General features: G+C 42.0%; 1 protein-coding gene across 2 annotated transcripts in view; it reads left to right on the forward strand.

The window, feature by feature from the left end:
* CHM (CHM Rab escort protein) overlaps positions 1-13115 on the forward strand; it is a 148928-nt gene that overhangs the window by 18090 nt on the left and 117723 nt on the right. For both annotated transcript variants that reach the window (XM_032765494.2, XM_075068739.1), the window contains exon 2: positions 6592-6658. In XM_032765494.2, coding sequence (XP_032621385.1) covers positions 6592-6658 — 67 coding nt within the window. The remainder of the gene's footprint in view (positions 1-6591; positions 6659-13115) is intronic.

Below are 13115 nucleotides of genomic sequence, written 5' to 3' on the forward strand. Positions count from 1 at the left end.
GTGTTCAAAACAGTTTTAAACACATGATTTGACATAGTCATGTCATTTAAAGTGTTAAGTAGTTGAATTGGAATTGGCACCTAAATTATTGTTTATGAAAGTAGCCATGATGATTGATACTTAAAAGGCTTGGATCCTGGCATCTTTTAGAGGGTATCTTACAATAATTAGCTTTTCTTATAGAACAAAAACTTCTGCCATACCTCCTCAAATTATAATCTTGTCAAATCTTGCAAACTCTTCAGGCTTAGTTGGTAGTTGGATGGAAAATTTCAAGCATAAATCTAAAATAGTGGTTCATGATTCTTCAGATGGTACTTCTTCCTTTGATTAAATTCTGAAGTAGTTCCCCTGGTATTGCATTACGTGCACTGTTTCTGGAGGTGTAGCATCTTTCAGATAAGACGTAAACCCAAGGTCTTGACCACTTTTAATTATTAAAGCACCCTGTGCATTTTGCTCAAGATCAATTTAGGACAGCTGTTCTAGCCAAATTTCATGTGGGTAATTACATTCTGTGCATCAAAAACTAGCCCTGTATTTTGAGTTGAATACAGTAGTCATCTGCTGTGCTAGTTACCTAGTATTGCTGTTACTTTCAACCTTGGAGGGTGCTGCACTTCAGTGGTGAGCCTGCATGTTTATAGTTTGTAAAATGGTTTTTGGATGTATGGTGTGTGTGTATGTAAGGTAATAAATGTAAAATAAGATTATTAGATTGCAAATGCTGGTTTTGAAATCTTTGTATGCATTGCTTTAAGATTTAGAGGCTTCTGAAACTGGTGGTGGGGCCAAATGGTGCAAAGTACAGGTGTTGTCTTTTGAAATAAGATATTCTGGTACATTGCATGGTATATCAGTGAAAAAGAGCTGGAAGCTTATTCATAATATGATTTGTAAATGGATATCAATATGCTAATTGGCTCAGTGTGCACATAGAAATGGAACATTTCTTGTTAGTTTGAAACACTGCTACAGGGAAGCTCAGTGCCTACTATTTGAAGTGCCCTGTACCTATGGAATTGTCTAGTAAACAGAATGAACTTTCCCAGAATGGATGCAACTGTTCTTTTTTCTAAGATAAAAGCAACGTATAGCATGGTATTTCATCATAGTAAAGTAGTCAGTGACACAGCAAAGTTGCACTGAATCTTCATAACTTTTTCTATTTTGCTAGTTAAGATGACAATTTTCACCATCCCTCAAAGTGGTAGGTCTTAAAAATGAAAAGGTTGCAAGAAAATCTGAAATTTTACCTTAGTGCATATTGATGATTTGAAATAGAATAGCCCATGGTTCACGCTGATTCCTGAATAAGGAAGACCCTGTCATATTTTGTTGACATTGTACAAAAGTCATTAATTTGATCATCTTTAAGACTGGGTGTAGGCATTTGGTTGCAACTGAGTATTTTAAGTTATACAGACAGCGTACTGTATTTAGTATTTAACTGTACTGGGCAAAAGAAACTTCAAGGAAAATGAAGCTGTTTGAAAGGGAAAGTATTTTTCTGTTTAGGCCAGCTAAATATTTTGTAATGCTTTTTTCTCTGCTTTTTTCCTGTAATCTGATTTTTGTAACTTATGAGAATAAAGTGGATGATAATGCTATTTTAGTTCTGAGGGGGAACAGAGGAATTTTTACCTGCCCTAGAGAACCTGAGCAGAGTAGAAGAGTTATGTTCCAATCAATGTCTTAGGATCCAGGGGAAAGGAAGCAATTGAGTTTGCATTCTATAGTTCCAAATCCAGCTGTCTTTATTCTGGCAAATAATTTGTTTTCAATGTGACCTATTCCTAAATAAGGACTTGAGGCCATATTTACGCTATGGGAAGTATAGTGGGATAGCTACGGCACCACTCCATAATGTGGTTGCAGCCTGCAGTGACAAAAGGGGTTTTTCTGTTGATGTAGGAGCTCTACCTTCCTGAGCGAAAGTAACTAGGTCGACAGAAGCATTCTCGTATTGATTTAGCTGCTTCTACATTGAGGTTTAGGTTGGCATAGCCATGGTATTCGGGTGTAGATTTTAAGCATGGACTAGACCTGAGTTCAAGACCATAGAATATGGCATTTGATGTCTAGATCCTCCTAGTGTTATCTAGTCTTGGGTTCTAGGGTTAACCAGGACTAGGCAAAACATTTTTAAACATAATATGCAATATTTTAGCATTTTTTAATCTAGTACAAATCTTCAGTTTTTCCTAGGGTTTGAGCTGTCTCAGAGATTGGCAGCCTTTGGCCCACAGCCCACCAGGGTAAGCCCACTAGCGGGCTGGGCCACTTTTTTTTACCTGCAGTGTCCTCAGGTTCGGCTGATTGCCGCTCCCACTGGCCGCGGTTTGCTGCTCCAGGCCAATGGGGGCTGCGGGAAGCAGCACGGGCTGAGGGATATGCTGTCCGCCGCGTCCCACAACCCCCACTGGCCAGGAGCGGTGAACTGCGGCCAGTGGGAGCTGTGATCGGCCAAACCTGCAGACGCTGCAGGTAAACAAACCGGCCCAGCCTGCCAGGAGGCTTACCCACTGAATGCTGCAAACTTATGAGTTTGTCAGTTTAACAAAGACATACTTCAAACCAAACACACTGCTTCAGGTAGAATAAACAAGATTTATTAACCACAAAAGATAGATTTTTAAGTGATTATAAATCAAAGCACTAGACAGATTTGGTGAAATGAAATAAAAGCAAAACGCTCTCTAAGCTGATCTTAACACTTTCAGTGCCCTTACGAACTTGGGTGCTTCTCACCACAGGCTGGCTGGTTGCCCTTCAGCCAGGCTTTCGCCTTTGATCAACGCTTCAGTTGGTTGGTGGTGATGTCTGTAGTTGGAGGTGGAAGAGAGAGGGAGAGCATGGCAAATGTCTCTCCCTTTTATCATGTTCTTCCCTCTTGGCTTTGCCCTCCATCCCAGGGTAAGGTGAGCATTACCTCCTCAAAGTCCATGACTGACCAAGGGAAGGTGGGGGTGGCTCACTCGAGAGTCCAACAGATCCTTTGTTGCTGCCTGGGCCAGTGTCCTTTGTTCCTGTGAGGCTGGGCTGGATTTGTCCCATACATGCCCTGATGAGGTGTGAACTGCCCCTCTGGTCCTGGATAGTTTTGCTTGGGCTTGTTTTAGCCATGATGACACATTTTTCAGCCTCATAATTGTATACATGAAATTACAACCTATAGCATTAACATTATTATAACAACAATGCTCAGTGCATCATGAGCCTTCTGAAGACATTTGACATGGCAAACTTTGCATTGGATACCACACAATCATGTTATAAGGATGAACATGGGGGTGCAGGGTGTGCCCCTGAGATAGAGTGGCACAGTATGCATCTTCCATTGTGAGTTAAATGTTCTTTTGATGGGCCACTCAATTTGAATAGTCCCTCTAAGATGTGCTGGCTAACTACTCCTGGGCTAACGCCCACAAGGTAAACATCTGAAATCCAGGTTTAGAGCCAATACTCAAAGTTCAAATACAAAAATGATATGTGCATATAAATAGCATTATCATATTCAACAAATCCTAACCTTTCCATAGACACCTTATTTGACAACCTTTGTACAATATTTGTTGCAGTTATATTAGTGGTAGCAACAATGATCTACATGGTCATATTTTAATCAGATAATGTCATAGGTTCTACATTATTTTATTCAGTGTTTTATGTGTAAAATGTGTGTTGTATAACCTGTCGTAAAAAGGTGCACTGTGTAGGTGAAAAGAGCATTGTCATAAGCGAGTGTGGTGAACACATCCCCTCCTTATTCCGTTATTTCTTATAGGGGGGGGGGAAATTCCACGATATACATTGTTTCAGTATCCATCCCCCTTTTCAAGAACGCAATCACAATATATATAGGGGACCGTTGTGTAGTGTGTTTCATGTGGATTTAACTCACTTGCTATACTAACCTAATAACTCCACCTCCCCAAGAGGCATAGTGCTGAGATCAATGTAGTCAGGTTAACACAGTGTCCGTACAGACACTGTGATGCTTACATCGTTTGTTGCTGCCTTTGACAGCTGGAGTCCCACTGTCCCAGGGCTGACAGCAGTGCCCCAGGATTGTCCGTTCCCCAGAGTGCCCTATTTAAGTCAGTGCAGGCACTCCTGGCGAGGGTGTGCAAAGACAATAGAAGGAGCGCAGTGTGGACTCAAAGAGCCTATTTAATTACTGTGGTGGCTGCAGGTCGACCTAACTTCTTAAGTCAACTTAATTTTGTAGTGTAGACATGCCCTAAGAGTTCCTCACACCAGTTCAAGCAGAATTGATGTTAATTTCCTTAGAACACTTTTAAAGTTAGTAACTACTTGTCGTTATAACCTTTTAAGATGCTACATGATGTATTTGAAGTGAATGATCAGGTTGCTAAGATGAAGAAATCTTACTGTGTCCTTTTTGAAGGGCAGAACTGGTTTTGTGCTTGAGGAAATGGAGAAGAGAGAGAACCTATAGTTCTCTTTAGTTTCTCTCTCTCTCTCTCTCTCTCTCTCTCTCTCTCTCTCTCGAGCTGAATATGTAGTTGAAATAGCTCTAACAGAAATCAGGTCATGATTCCTAAGAATGGGTGATAGTAAATCTTATTGGGTCCCCTGTAACTAGGGAATCAAAAATTTGAAAGAGTTTGAATTGGGCTAGTATGTGACAGTAAGGTATACCAGTGTCTCTAGTGCTACCACTTTGCTCTCCAAAGCTTTAGCTTTAATTTTTAAGTCTATAGGTATTATGGCTGAGATGCACTCAGGCCTTGTCTACACTGCCACTTTACAATGCTGCAACTTTCTCACTTGGGGGGTGAAAAAACACCCCCTGAGTGCTGCAAGTTATAGTGCTGTAAAATGACAGTGTAGACAATGCACCAGCGCTGGGAGCTACTCCCCTCATGGAGGTGGTGGTGTGGTGGTGGTTTTGTTATTGTGTGTGGTTTTTTTTTTTTTTTTTAATAACACTGGGAGAGCTGCGCTGGTGCGGGGTCACAGCACCAGCGCTGGGAGCCTACACAGCCATTTTTGCTAGTGAAGACATGCCCTCAGTTTGTTTTTGAAGCTAACTATGGCCGTTATCTTCCTGCTTTTGAAGAACCTGAAAGAATAGCAGTAAGTGGTATGAACTGCCCTATTTATTTCAATTAGTGCTTACTCAAAGGAATGATGCTCAAAGGAATCTAGTAGTGTACAGAGTACCTGTTGAGTGGGGCGTAGAGTCTAGGGAATGTGCATAGTCTTATTTTAAATGTCTGCCTAATCTGTGATGTCATAAATGATGTCTCATGTAGGCAGAGTGTTTAGTAGAACTCTTCCACCATTTATCAGCTTTGATTCCTGGGCTGAAGTATAGTGAAAATCACTTTTATTTTCAAATAACTCAGGGTATGTATCAGTGAGTTAGATGCTTCTGAGCATCCCATAAAGCTTCAGGCAGTATCACATCTAGGAGAGAGGCCGATGACAAGATTCCACAAAGAACAAGTTCAGAGACGGGCTACTAGGATGATCCGAGGAATGGAAATGGAAGGAAAGGAGGAATGGAAAACCTGCCTTATGAAAGGAGACTCAAAGAGCTTGGCTTGCTTAGCCTAACCAAAAGAAGACTCCGGGGGGATATGCTTGCTCTATATAAATATATCGGGGGATTAACGTTCGGGAGGGAGAGGAATTATTTAAGCTTAGTACTAATGTCGACACAAGGACGAATGGGTACAAACTGGACACTAGGAAGTTCAGGCTTGAAATTAGACGAAGGTTTTTAACCATTAGAGGAGTGAAGTTCTGGAACAGCCTTCCAAGGGGAGTAGTGGGGGCAAAAGACATATCTGGCTTTAAGACTAAGCTTGATAAGTTTATGGAAGGGATGATATGAATAGGATGAGTTTGAATTTTGCAAATTGTCCTTTGGATTAATCGCAGTAGGTCTGCCTCAATGGTCTGCGATGGGATGTTGGATGGGATGGGATCAGAGTTACTGCAGAGAATATCTTTTCCTGACTGCTGGCTGGGGAGCCTTCCACATCTCAGGGTTTAGCTCATATCGGACATATTTGGGGTTGGGAGGAATTTTCCTCCAGGGCAGATTGGCTGACGCTCTGGAGTTTGTTTCGGCTCCCTGCAGCATGAGGCATGGGTCACTTGCTGGTGGATTCTCTGCTTGAGGTCTTCAAACCACAATTTGAAGACTTCAATAACTCGGACGTAGGTTAGGGGTTTTTATAGAAGTGGATGGGTAGGATTCTGTGGCCTGCTTTGTGCAGGAGGTCAGACTAAGTAATCATGTTGGTCCCTTCTGACCTATGAGTCTGTGAAAGCAAAGAGACGCTAATAGCATTTGCAAAGACAAAAATGCTGTGTAATGTAACAATAAATTAATAAGTTCTGTGGCTATGTTCTGTAAGTTCATTAGGATAATATTGAAAAACCTCTTATTGACACTGAAATTTTGTATTTGATATTTTAGCATGAAAGTGTAAAGGCTTAATCTAAAAAGATGAGCCTTTTTGGCTAAATTGTATGGCACTGACATAGTAACTCTCTTATTCTATTTAATACATGCACTTTATAAACTATTAACTGTTAACCATTATTTTATAGGTTTGCCTGAATCTATCATTGCATCTGCATGCTCAAGAAGTGGCCAGAGGGTTCTACATGTTGACTCGTAAGTTACTCCAGTGATATACTTCATTGATCATTTCAGTGTTTGGAAATAGATTAAAATCTCTAACTTGAACTGATTCTATGATTCTAAAATATGTAGCCAAAGTTACTGTTGCAAATCTGCTTTTTTCGGGAGGTGAGTGAGGGGGAGAGCTTTGTGAAAATCTCAGCATGAACCATTACCCAGCTACATATCTTATGGGGCAAAAGATAGTGTCTGGATTCAAGTGCAAGTTGCTGAACTGAGTACAAATGTAGGTGCCTAAACTTAGACACTAAGGGCTTGTATACACACAAACTGCTACTGTGGCAGTCTCAGCTGTGCCACTGTAGCATTTCAGTGAAGATGCTACCTAGGCCAATGGGAGAATCCATTTCCCCAAGGGGCGGTAGCTAGGTTGATGGGAGAATTCTCCTGTTGACCTAGCATTGTCTACACTGGTGGTTGGTCAGTTTAACTGCATCGCTCATGGTTGTGAACCTTTCACATCCCTGAGTGGCATAGTTAAACTGAGGTATTTCCTAGTGTATACCAGACCTTAAATTAAAGTGATTTGGTTTTCAGAGTGCTGAGCACAAGTTGGTGCTGTTGACTTTAATGGGAGTTGAGTGCCCAGCCTGTAACACCAGGTCACTGTCATAAACAGATAGCTAAGGGTTAATGTCTATTTCACCTGCAAAGGGGTAACCAAACACCTGACCAGAGGATCAATCAGGAAAAGACACTTTTAAAAGTAGTAACTAACTTGTCGTTATAGACCTCTTTTAAGATGCTACATGATAGTATTTGGAAGTGCACTATGATCAGGTTCTGAAGATGAAGATATCTTCATGTGTGCCTTTTTGGAAGGGACAGAACTGGTCTGTTGGCTGAGGATAGGGAAGTACCGATGTAGAGAACCTATAGTTTCCTCTTAGTTCTCTGCTCTCTCTCTCTCTACTCTCTCTCTTCTCTATCTCTCGAGTCTTGATCAATATCGTAGTTGCAATAGTCTAACAGAAATCGGTCACTGTTCCTAACGATATGGTAGTATTTAAATCTATTGAGGTCCCCTTAATCTAGGGATCAAAAATTTGAAATGAATTGTTTATATGGGCTAGTATGTGACAAGTACAGGTTACCTAGTGTCTCTAGTCTACCACTTTTGCTCTCCAAAGCTGTGAATGCTTCATTTTTAAGATCTATAGTATAATAATGCTGGAGATGCAGCTCAGCCTTGGTATACACTGCCCACTTTAACTAATTGCTATGCAACTTTTTCCACTTGGGAGGGTAGAAAAAACACACCCTAGTGTCTGCTAAGTTATTAGTGCTTGTAAATAGACAGTGTTGACACATGGCACAGCGCTGGGAGCTACTCCCCTCATGAGAGGAGAGGTGTTGGTGATTGTTTATGTATTGATGGTGTGGTTTTTTTTTTTTTTTTTAAATAACATTGGAGAGACTGCGCTGGTGCGTGGGTTCACAGCACCGCTGGCTTATGAGCCTACACAGCCGATTTGTAGTGAAGACATGGCTCTCAGTTTTTTTTGAGTTCTAACTAATGGCCGTTACTATCCTCCTCTTTGTTAAGACCTGAACACTCCAGACCAATCTTATAGCAAGTAGTTCGGTATGAACTGCCTTTCATTATTCAAATAGTGTCTTATACAAGGCTGATGCTCAAAGGAATCTAGTCAAGTCGACGAGTAGCCTGTTGGTGGGGGTCGAAGAGTCTAGGGAAGTGCATTAGTCTTGATTTAAATGTCTGCCTAATTACTCCGGTCGATGTTCCATTAGAAATGATTCTCATGTATAAGCAGAGTGTGTTGTGACTCAATCTCCACATCTTCATCAGCTATGATCCTGGCTTTTCTGAAGATAGTATAACTGTGTGGGAAGACTAATCACTTGTTTATTTTCAACCTTTAACTCAGGGATATGTATCATGATAGATATGCTCGTGAGAGCAATGAATCCATAGCTAGCGTATCAGCATGCTAGGAGCAGGGCGGACGGACAGCATCTTTCCACAAGAGGACAGAGCGTCTAAGCTGTGCGTTAGCTACTAGGATAGATTCCGAGGAATGTGAATAGAGTATAGTGAAAGGATTACGATTGCAAGCTAAACACCTGCCATAGTAAGGAGACAGATCTGCTCTAAAGACAAGAGCTGCGGGGGTTGCTTGCTCTATAAAAATATACTTCGGGGATACGGGCGGGTATGCTTGCTTCATTTTTATATAATCGGGGATACGGGAGGAAGGAATTATATTATGCTGGTAGTACTAATGTCTCGACACAAGGGATACTGGGTAAACTGGACATTAGGAGTCAGGACGAAATTGAGACCAGAAGGTTTTTAACCATAAGAGGAGTGAAGATTCGGAACGAGACCTTCCAAGGGGAGTACGATGGGGTCAAAAGACATTATTGCTTTAAGACTCAGCTTGATATTGTAGGAAGGGCATGATATGATTGGAAATTTAATATTTGCAGAATAGTGCCATGGAGATTTTAGCAGATAGGTTCTGCTCAATGTGTCTGCGATGGGTGTTGGATGGGAATGGGATCAAGAAGTTACTGCCAGAGAATATCTTCCTGACTAGCTGGCTGGAGCCTGCCACATGCTAAGAGGTTTATGCTCATCCTATATCTTGTGAGGGTTGGGAAGGAATTTCTCTCCAGCGGCAGATGGCTGACGCTCTGGATAGGTTTTTCGCCTTCCCCTCCGCAGCATCAAGGCATGGTCACTTGCTATGGTGGACTCTGCTGAGGTCATCAAACCACAATTGAAAGACTTCAATTAACTCGAGAGAGGTTAAGGGCGGTTTTTATAGAAGGTGATGGGCTTAGGATTCTGTGCCTGCTTTGTGCAAGGTTCAGGCAAGTAATATTCATGTTGTCCCTTCTGTACTATGAGTCTGTGAAAGCAAAGAGACCTCAATAGCATTTGCAAAGACCAAAAATGCTGTGTAATGTAACAATAATAATAATTCTGTGGCTATGTCTGTAGTTCTATTAGATATTTAATGAATACCTTGCTTAATTGACACTGTGATAATTTTGTATCTGTGATTTTAGCGATGTAAGTGTAAGGCTTAATCTATTAAAAGATTGAGCCTTTTTTGGCTAAATATTGTATGGGCACTGACATGTAGACTTCTCTTATTCTATTATACCATGCATCTTATCAAACTATTAACCTGTTAACCATATTTCTATAGGTTTGCCTGAGATCATCATTGATCTGCATGCTCAAGAAGGTGGCCACGAGGTCTACATGTTGACGCGTAAGTCTCCAGTGGATATACTTCATTGATCATTTCAGTGTTTGGAAGATTACAAATCTCATAACTAAATGAACTGATTAAATGATTCTAATAATATGTAGGCCAAAATTAATGTTGCAAATTCTCTTCTTTTCGGTGAGGTGAGTGAGGTGGGAGAGAGCTTTGCTGAAAATCTCTGCAGCATGAACACACGCGTGATCCAAGTTAACATATCTATCATGAAGGGCAAAAAGTATAGTGTCTGAATTCAAGTGCAGTTTCTCAAGTGAGTCAATGATGAGGTGGTGCAGATAAAGCTAGACACAAGGGCTTGTATACACACATAACGCTACTGTGGCTCTCTAGCAGTTCACTGAAGCACTTTCAGAGAAGAAGCATCTCACTAGGGCCATAGGCGAGAATCATTTCACCCAAGGGAGGTATCTAGGTTGATGGTGAGAATTCTCCTGTGACTAGCAATTGTCTACACTTGGGTCGTAGTTGGAGTCAGTTATTAGGGCATGCATCGCTCATGGTTGTGAACCTTTCAACATCCGAGTGCATAGTTCAAACTGATGGTACTTCCGTTGTATACCAGACCTAACATTAGAAAGATGATTTCGGTTTTCAGGAGTGCTCTGAGGCACAAGTTGGTGCTGTGGACTGAAGCTTACTGGGAGTTGACCTGTGCCCCAGTACCTTGTAACGACCAGAAGAGGTCAGATCAAGTGGAGCAACTGACTTACGAACTAGCTAGCTAGACTAGGGTTAAGTGTCTATGTTTCACCGCCAAGGAGGCGTAACAAACGCCGGGTGACCCAGCAGGATCACTCAGGGAAAGCCACGGATATTCTTGAAGCAGTCTCACCAGGGAGCCTAAATTCTAGGGTGTTGTTTTTTGATCTTTTCTTTCTTCTTCTGGCTCTGTGAGTTGAATCTCATCTCCATTCTCGCCTAGTAGCTTGTCTGTTCATATAGTGTAAGTATCAAAGGGAGAAGACATAGGTTTATTATATTTGTAATTGTAATGGTACCATGATGTGTGAGTTATGCTGATGTTTTAATTGTACTAATCTTTCTTGATAAAGGCTGTTTATTCATTTCTTCTTTAAAGCAATTGGACCCCTTGGGATTATTGTCAACCTGATACAGAGACCAGTTTGTCTTTTTTTTCTTTTAACTAAGCTTTCTTTAAGACCTGTTGGATTTTTTCTAGTATAGATACAGCAGAGTGAATGGTGGGTAAGAGGGAAGGAAACAGGGTGGAAGAGGAAATCTTGTGTCTAGAGTTGCAACAAGCATTCCTTTGCAGGGTCTCTGCGGACTGAGGGGTGAAGAAAATTTGATCTCTCTGTTTTGCATTTCAAGGACTGTGAAAATCAATGGTGATCTCCAGGGCCATTTCCGCCGTGGTGGGGGAGCTGGGAGGAATAAAGAGGAGACATTACAAGGGAGGGGGGTTATTTCCCTTTGTTGTAGACTTAGGGGCATCTGAAGTCTTGGATCCCCAGGGAAGGTTTGTGGGACAGTGTAGACCAGAGTGCGCGTCGGCATGGTCTCTGGGATTCAGCGGCTGTGGCATACGGCTATCATCCCAGCCGGTAATTAAAGCTTCGCAAGGTTTCATAGGCAGGCCACCCACATTTATGGACGCTAAAGTTCAGAATTGGGACTTATGCTTATTACTGGCTAGCGGTTGGGATATGAAGCCAGTAGGATATTGTTTTTCTTTTTCTCTGCTTAGGGCTTTTAAGCAGAGAGAAGGTTTGGTTTATAAAAGGAACCGAGAGAGAAATTATTTTTTTCGTTTCTCTCACTGGTTGGCTTGCATTTACAGCAAGGAACCATTAATTTGACAAAGGGTCTTTTGTTAAGCAATGAACTCCCATTGTGCAGTCAAGTACCGCAGGCCGAACACACATGCACTAAAATGGCTTTTTGGGTTGGTATACTATATCAAAGATTAGCTAGTAAAGTTAAAAAAGGACTGTCTGAGTTGCCTAAGCAACCCCAGGAAGCCAGACAGAGACCAGCCTTTCAGGCAGTAAACAGCAGTGTCTGAAGCATTCCGGCACTGAGCAGCAGAGGGACCCGTTAACACAAACAGCAGAGGAACCAGGATGTCACGAAAACACAGAAGCAGTAACAGCTGGAAGCAATGGAAACAAAGATAGACTTCTAAGGCCACAAATGCTGGAGATGAGGCATACTACAAACAAGAGATGGAAACAGCTACAAAAACAAGAAGCAGCCAAAGAGGCAGCCCTCCAACGAAGAGAGGGAGAAACACCACCAAGAAATGAAAACAACAACAAAGAAAGTGAAGAGACGGAAAAACAGAGAAAGCCATGAACTGGAAGTAGAAACAGGCTAAGTTGAACAGAACCCAGACCAGTCCTAACAACACCTCACCAATATGATTTCCACAGCACAAGAATTTCCCACCTACAAGGCAGGTGATGACACTGAGGCCTTCTTAGAAATTTTGAAAAGACCTGCATTGGGTATCAGCGTCTCTGAAAGACCAGTGCATGGTAGAGTGAGGTCAAAGCTCAGTGGACCTTGGCAGAGGTGCGGCTGAAATGCCAAAGGACAGAGAATGAACGATTATGAAACTGTTTCAAAGCAAGGCCAGATTCAGAATAGAGGGATAACCCCGGATCATGCCGTCGGCGTTTCAGAACCCAGAAGTGGAAATCAGATGTGTCATTTCCCAGACACGCCTACTACGTTGGAAAGAATTATGAGTCCTGGATATAAGGAACCAATGTTAAATCCCTGGACGAACTGGCACCTCTCATACAAATGGAGCAGTTCTTGGATGGTGTTCCTGAGGACATACACCGGTACTACAGGACGGAAAACCCAAGATCTCACCGAGGCGGGGGAGATTGGAGCCAAATGGATGGAAGTGGCTACAAGCAAGAAAGCTACTGTAAGGGGAATGAATACCGAGGGGGACACCGACAATAAAACCCTACAACGAGGGCAACCCAAGACCCCTCTACAACCCAAGGAAACCACAGACAGCCTATTCTTCCACCCTCACCAGTGTCCAGTAACTCACCTCGACCCAGTGACCCATCAGCTGGAAGATGCTTTAAGACTGTAATGAACTGGGCATATAAAGGCCAACTCCCAAAGAACCCAACCGGGTGCAAGTCATTACACTCACCATACACACCAAAGATCTCCAGGCCCAGAAT

This window comes from Chelonoidis abingdonii, chromosome 8 (assembly GCF_003597395.2).
Source record: "Chelonoidis abingdonii isolate Lonesome George chromosome 8, CheloAbing_2.0, whole genome shotgun sequence".
Classification (NCBI taxonomy): Eukaryota; Metazoa; Chordata; order Testudines; family Testudinidae; genus Chelonoidis; species Chelonoidis abingdonii.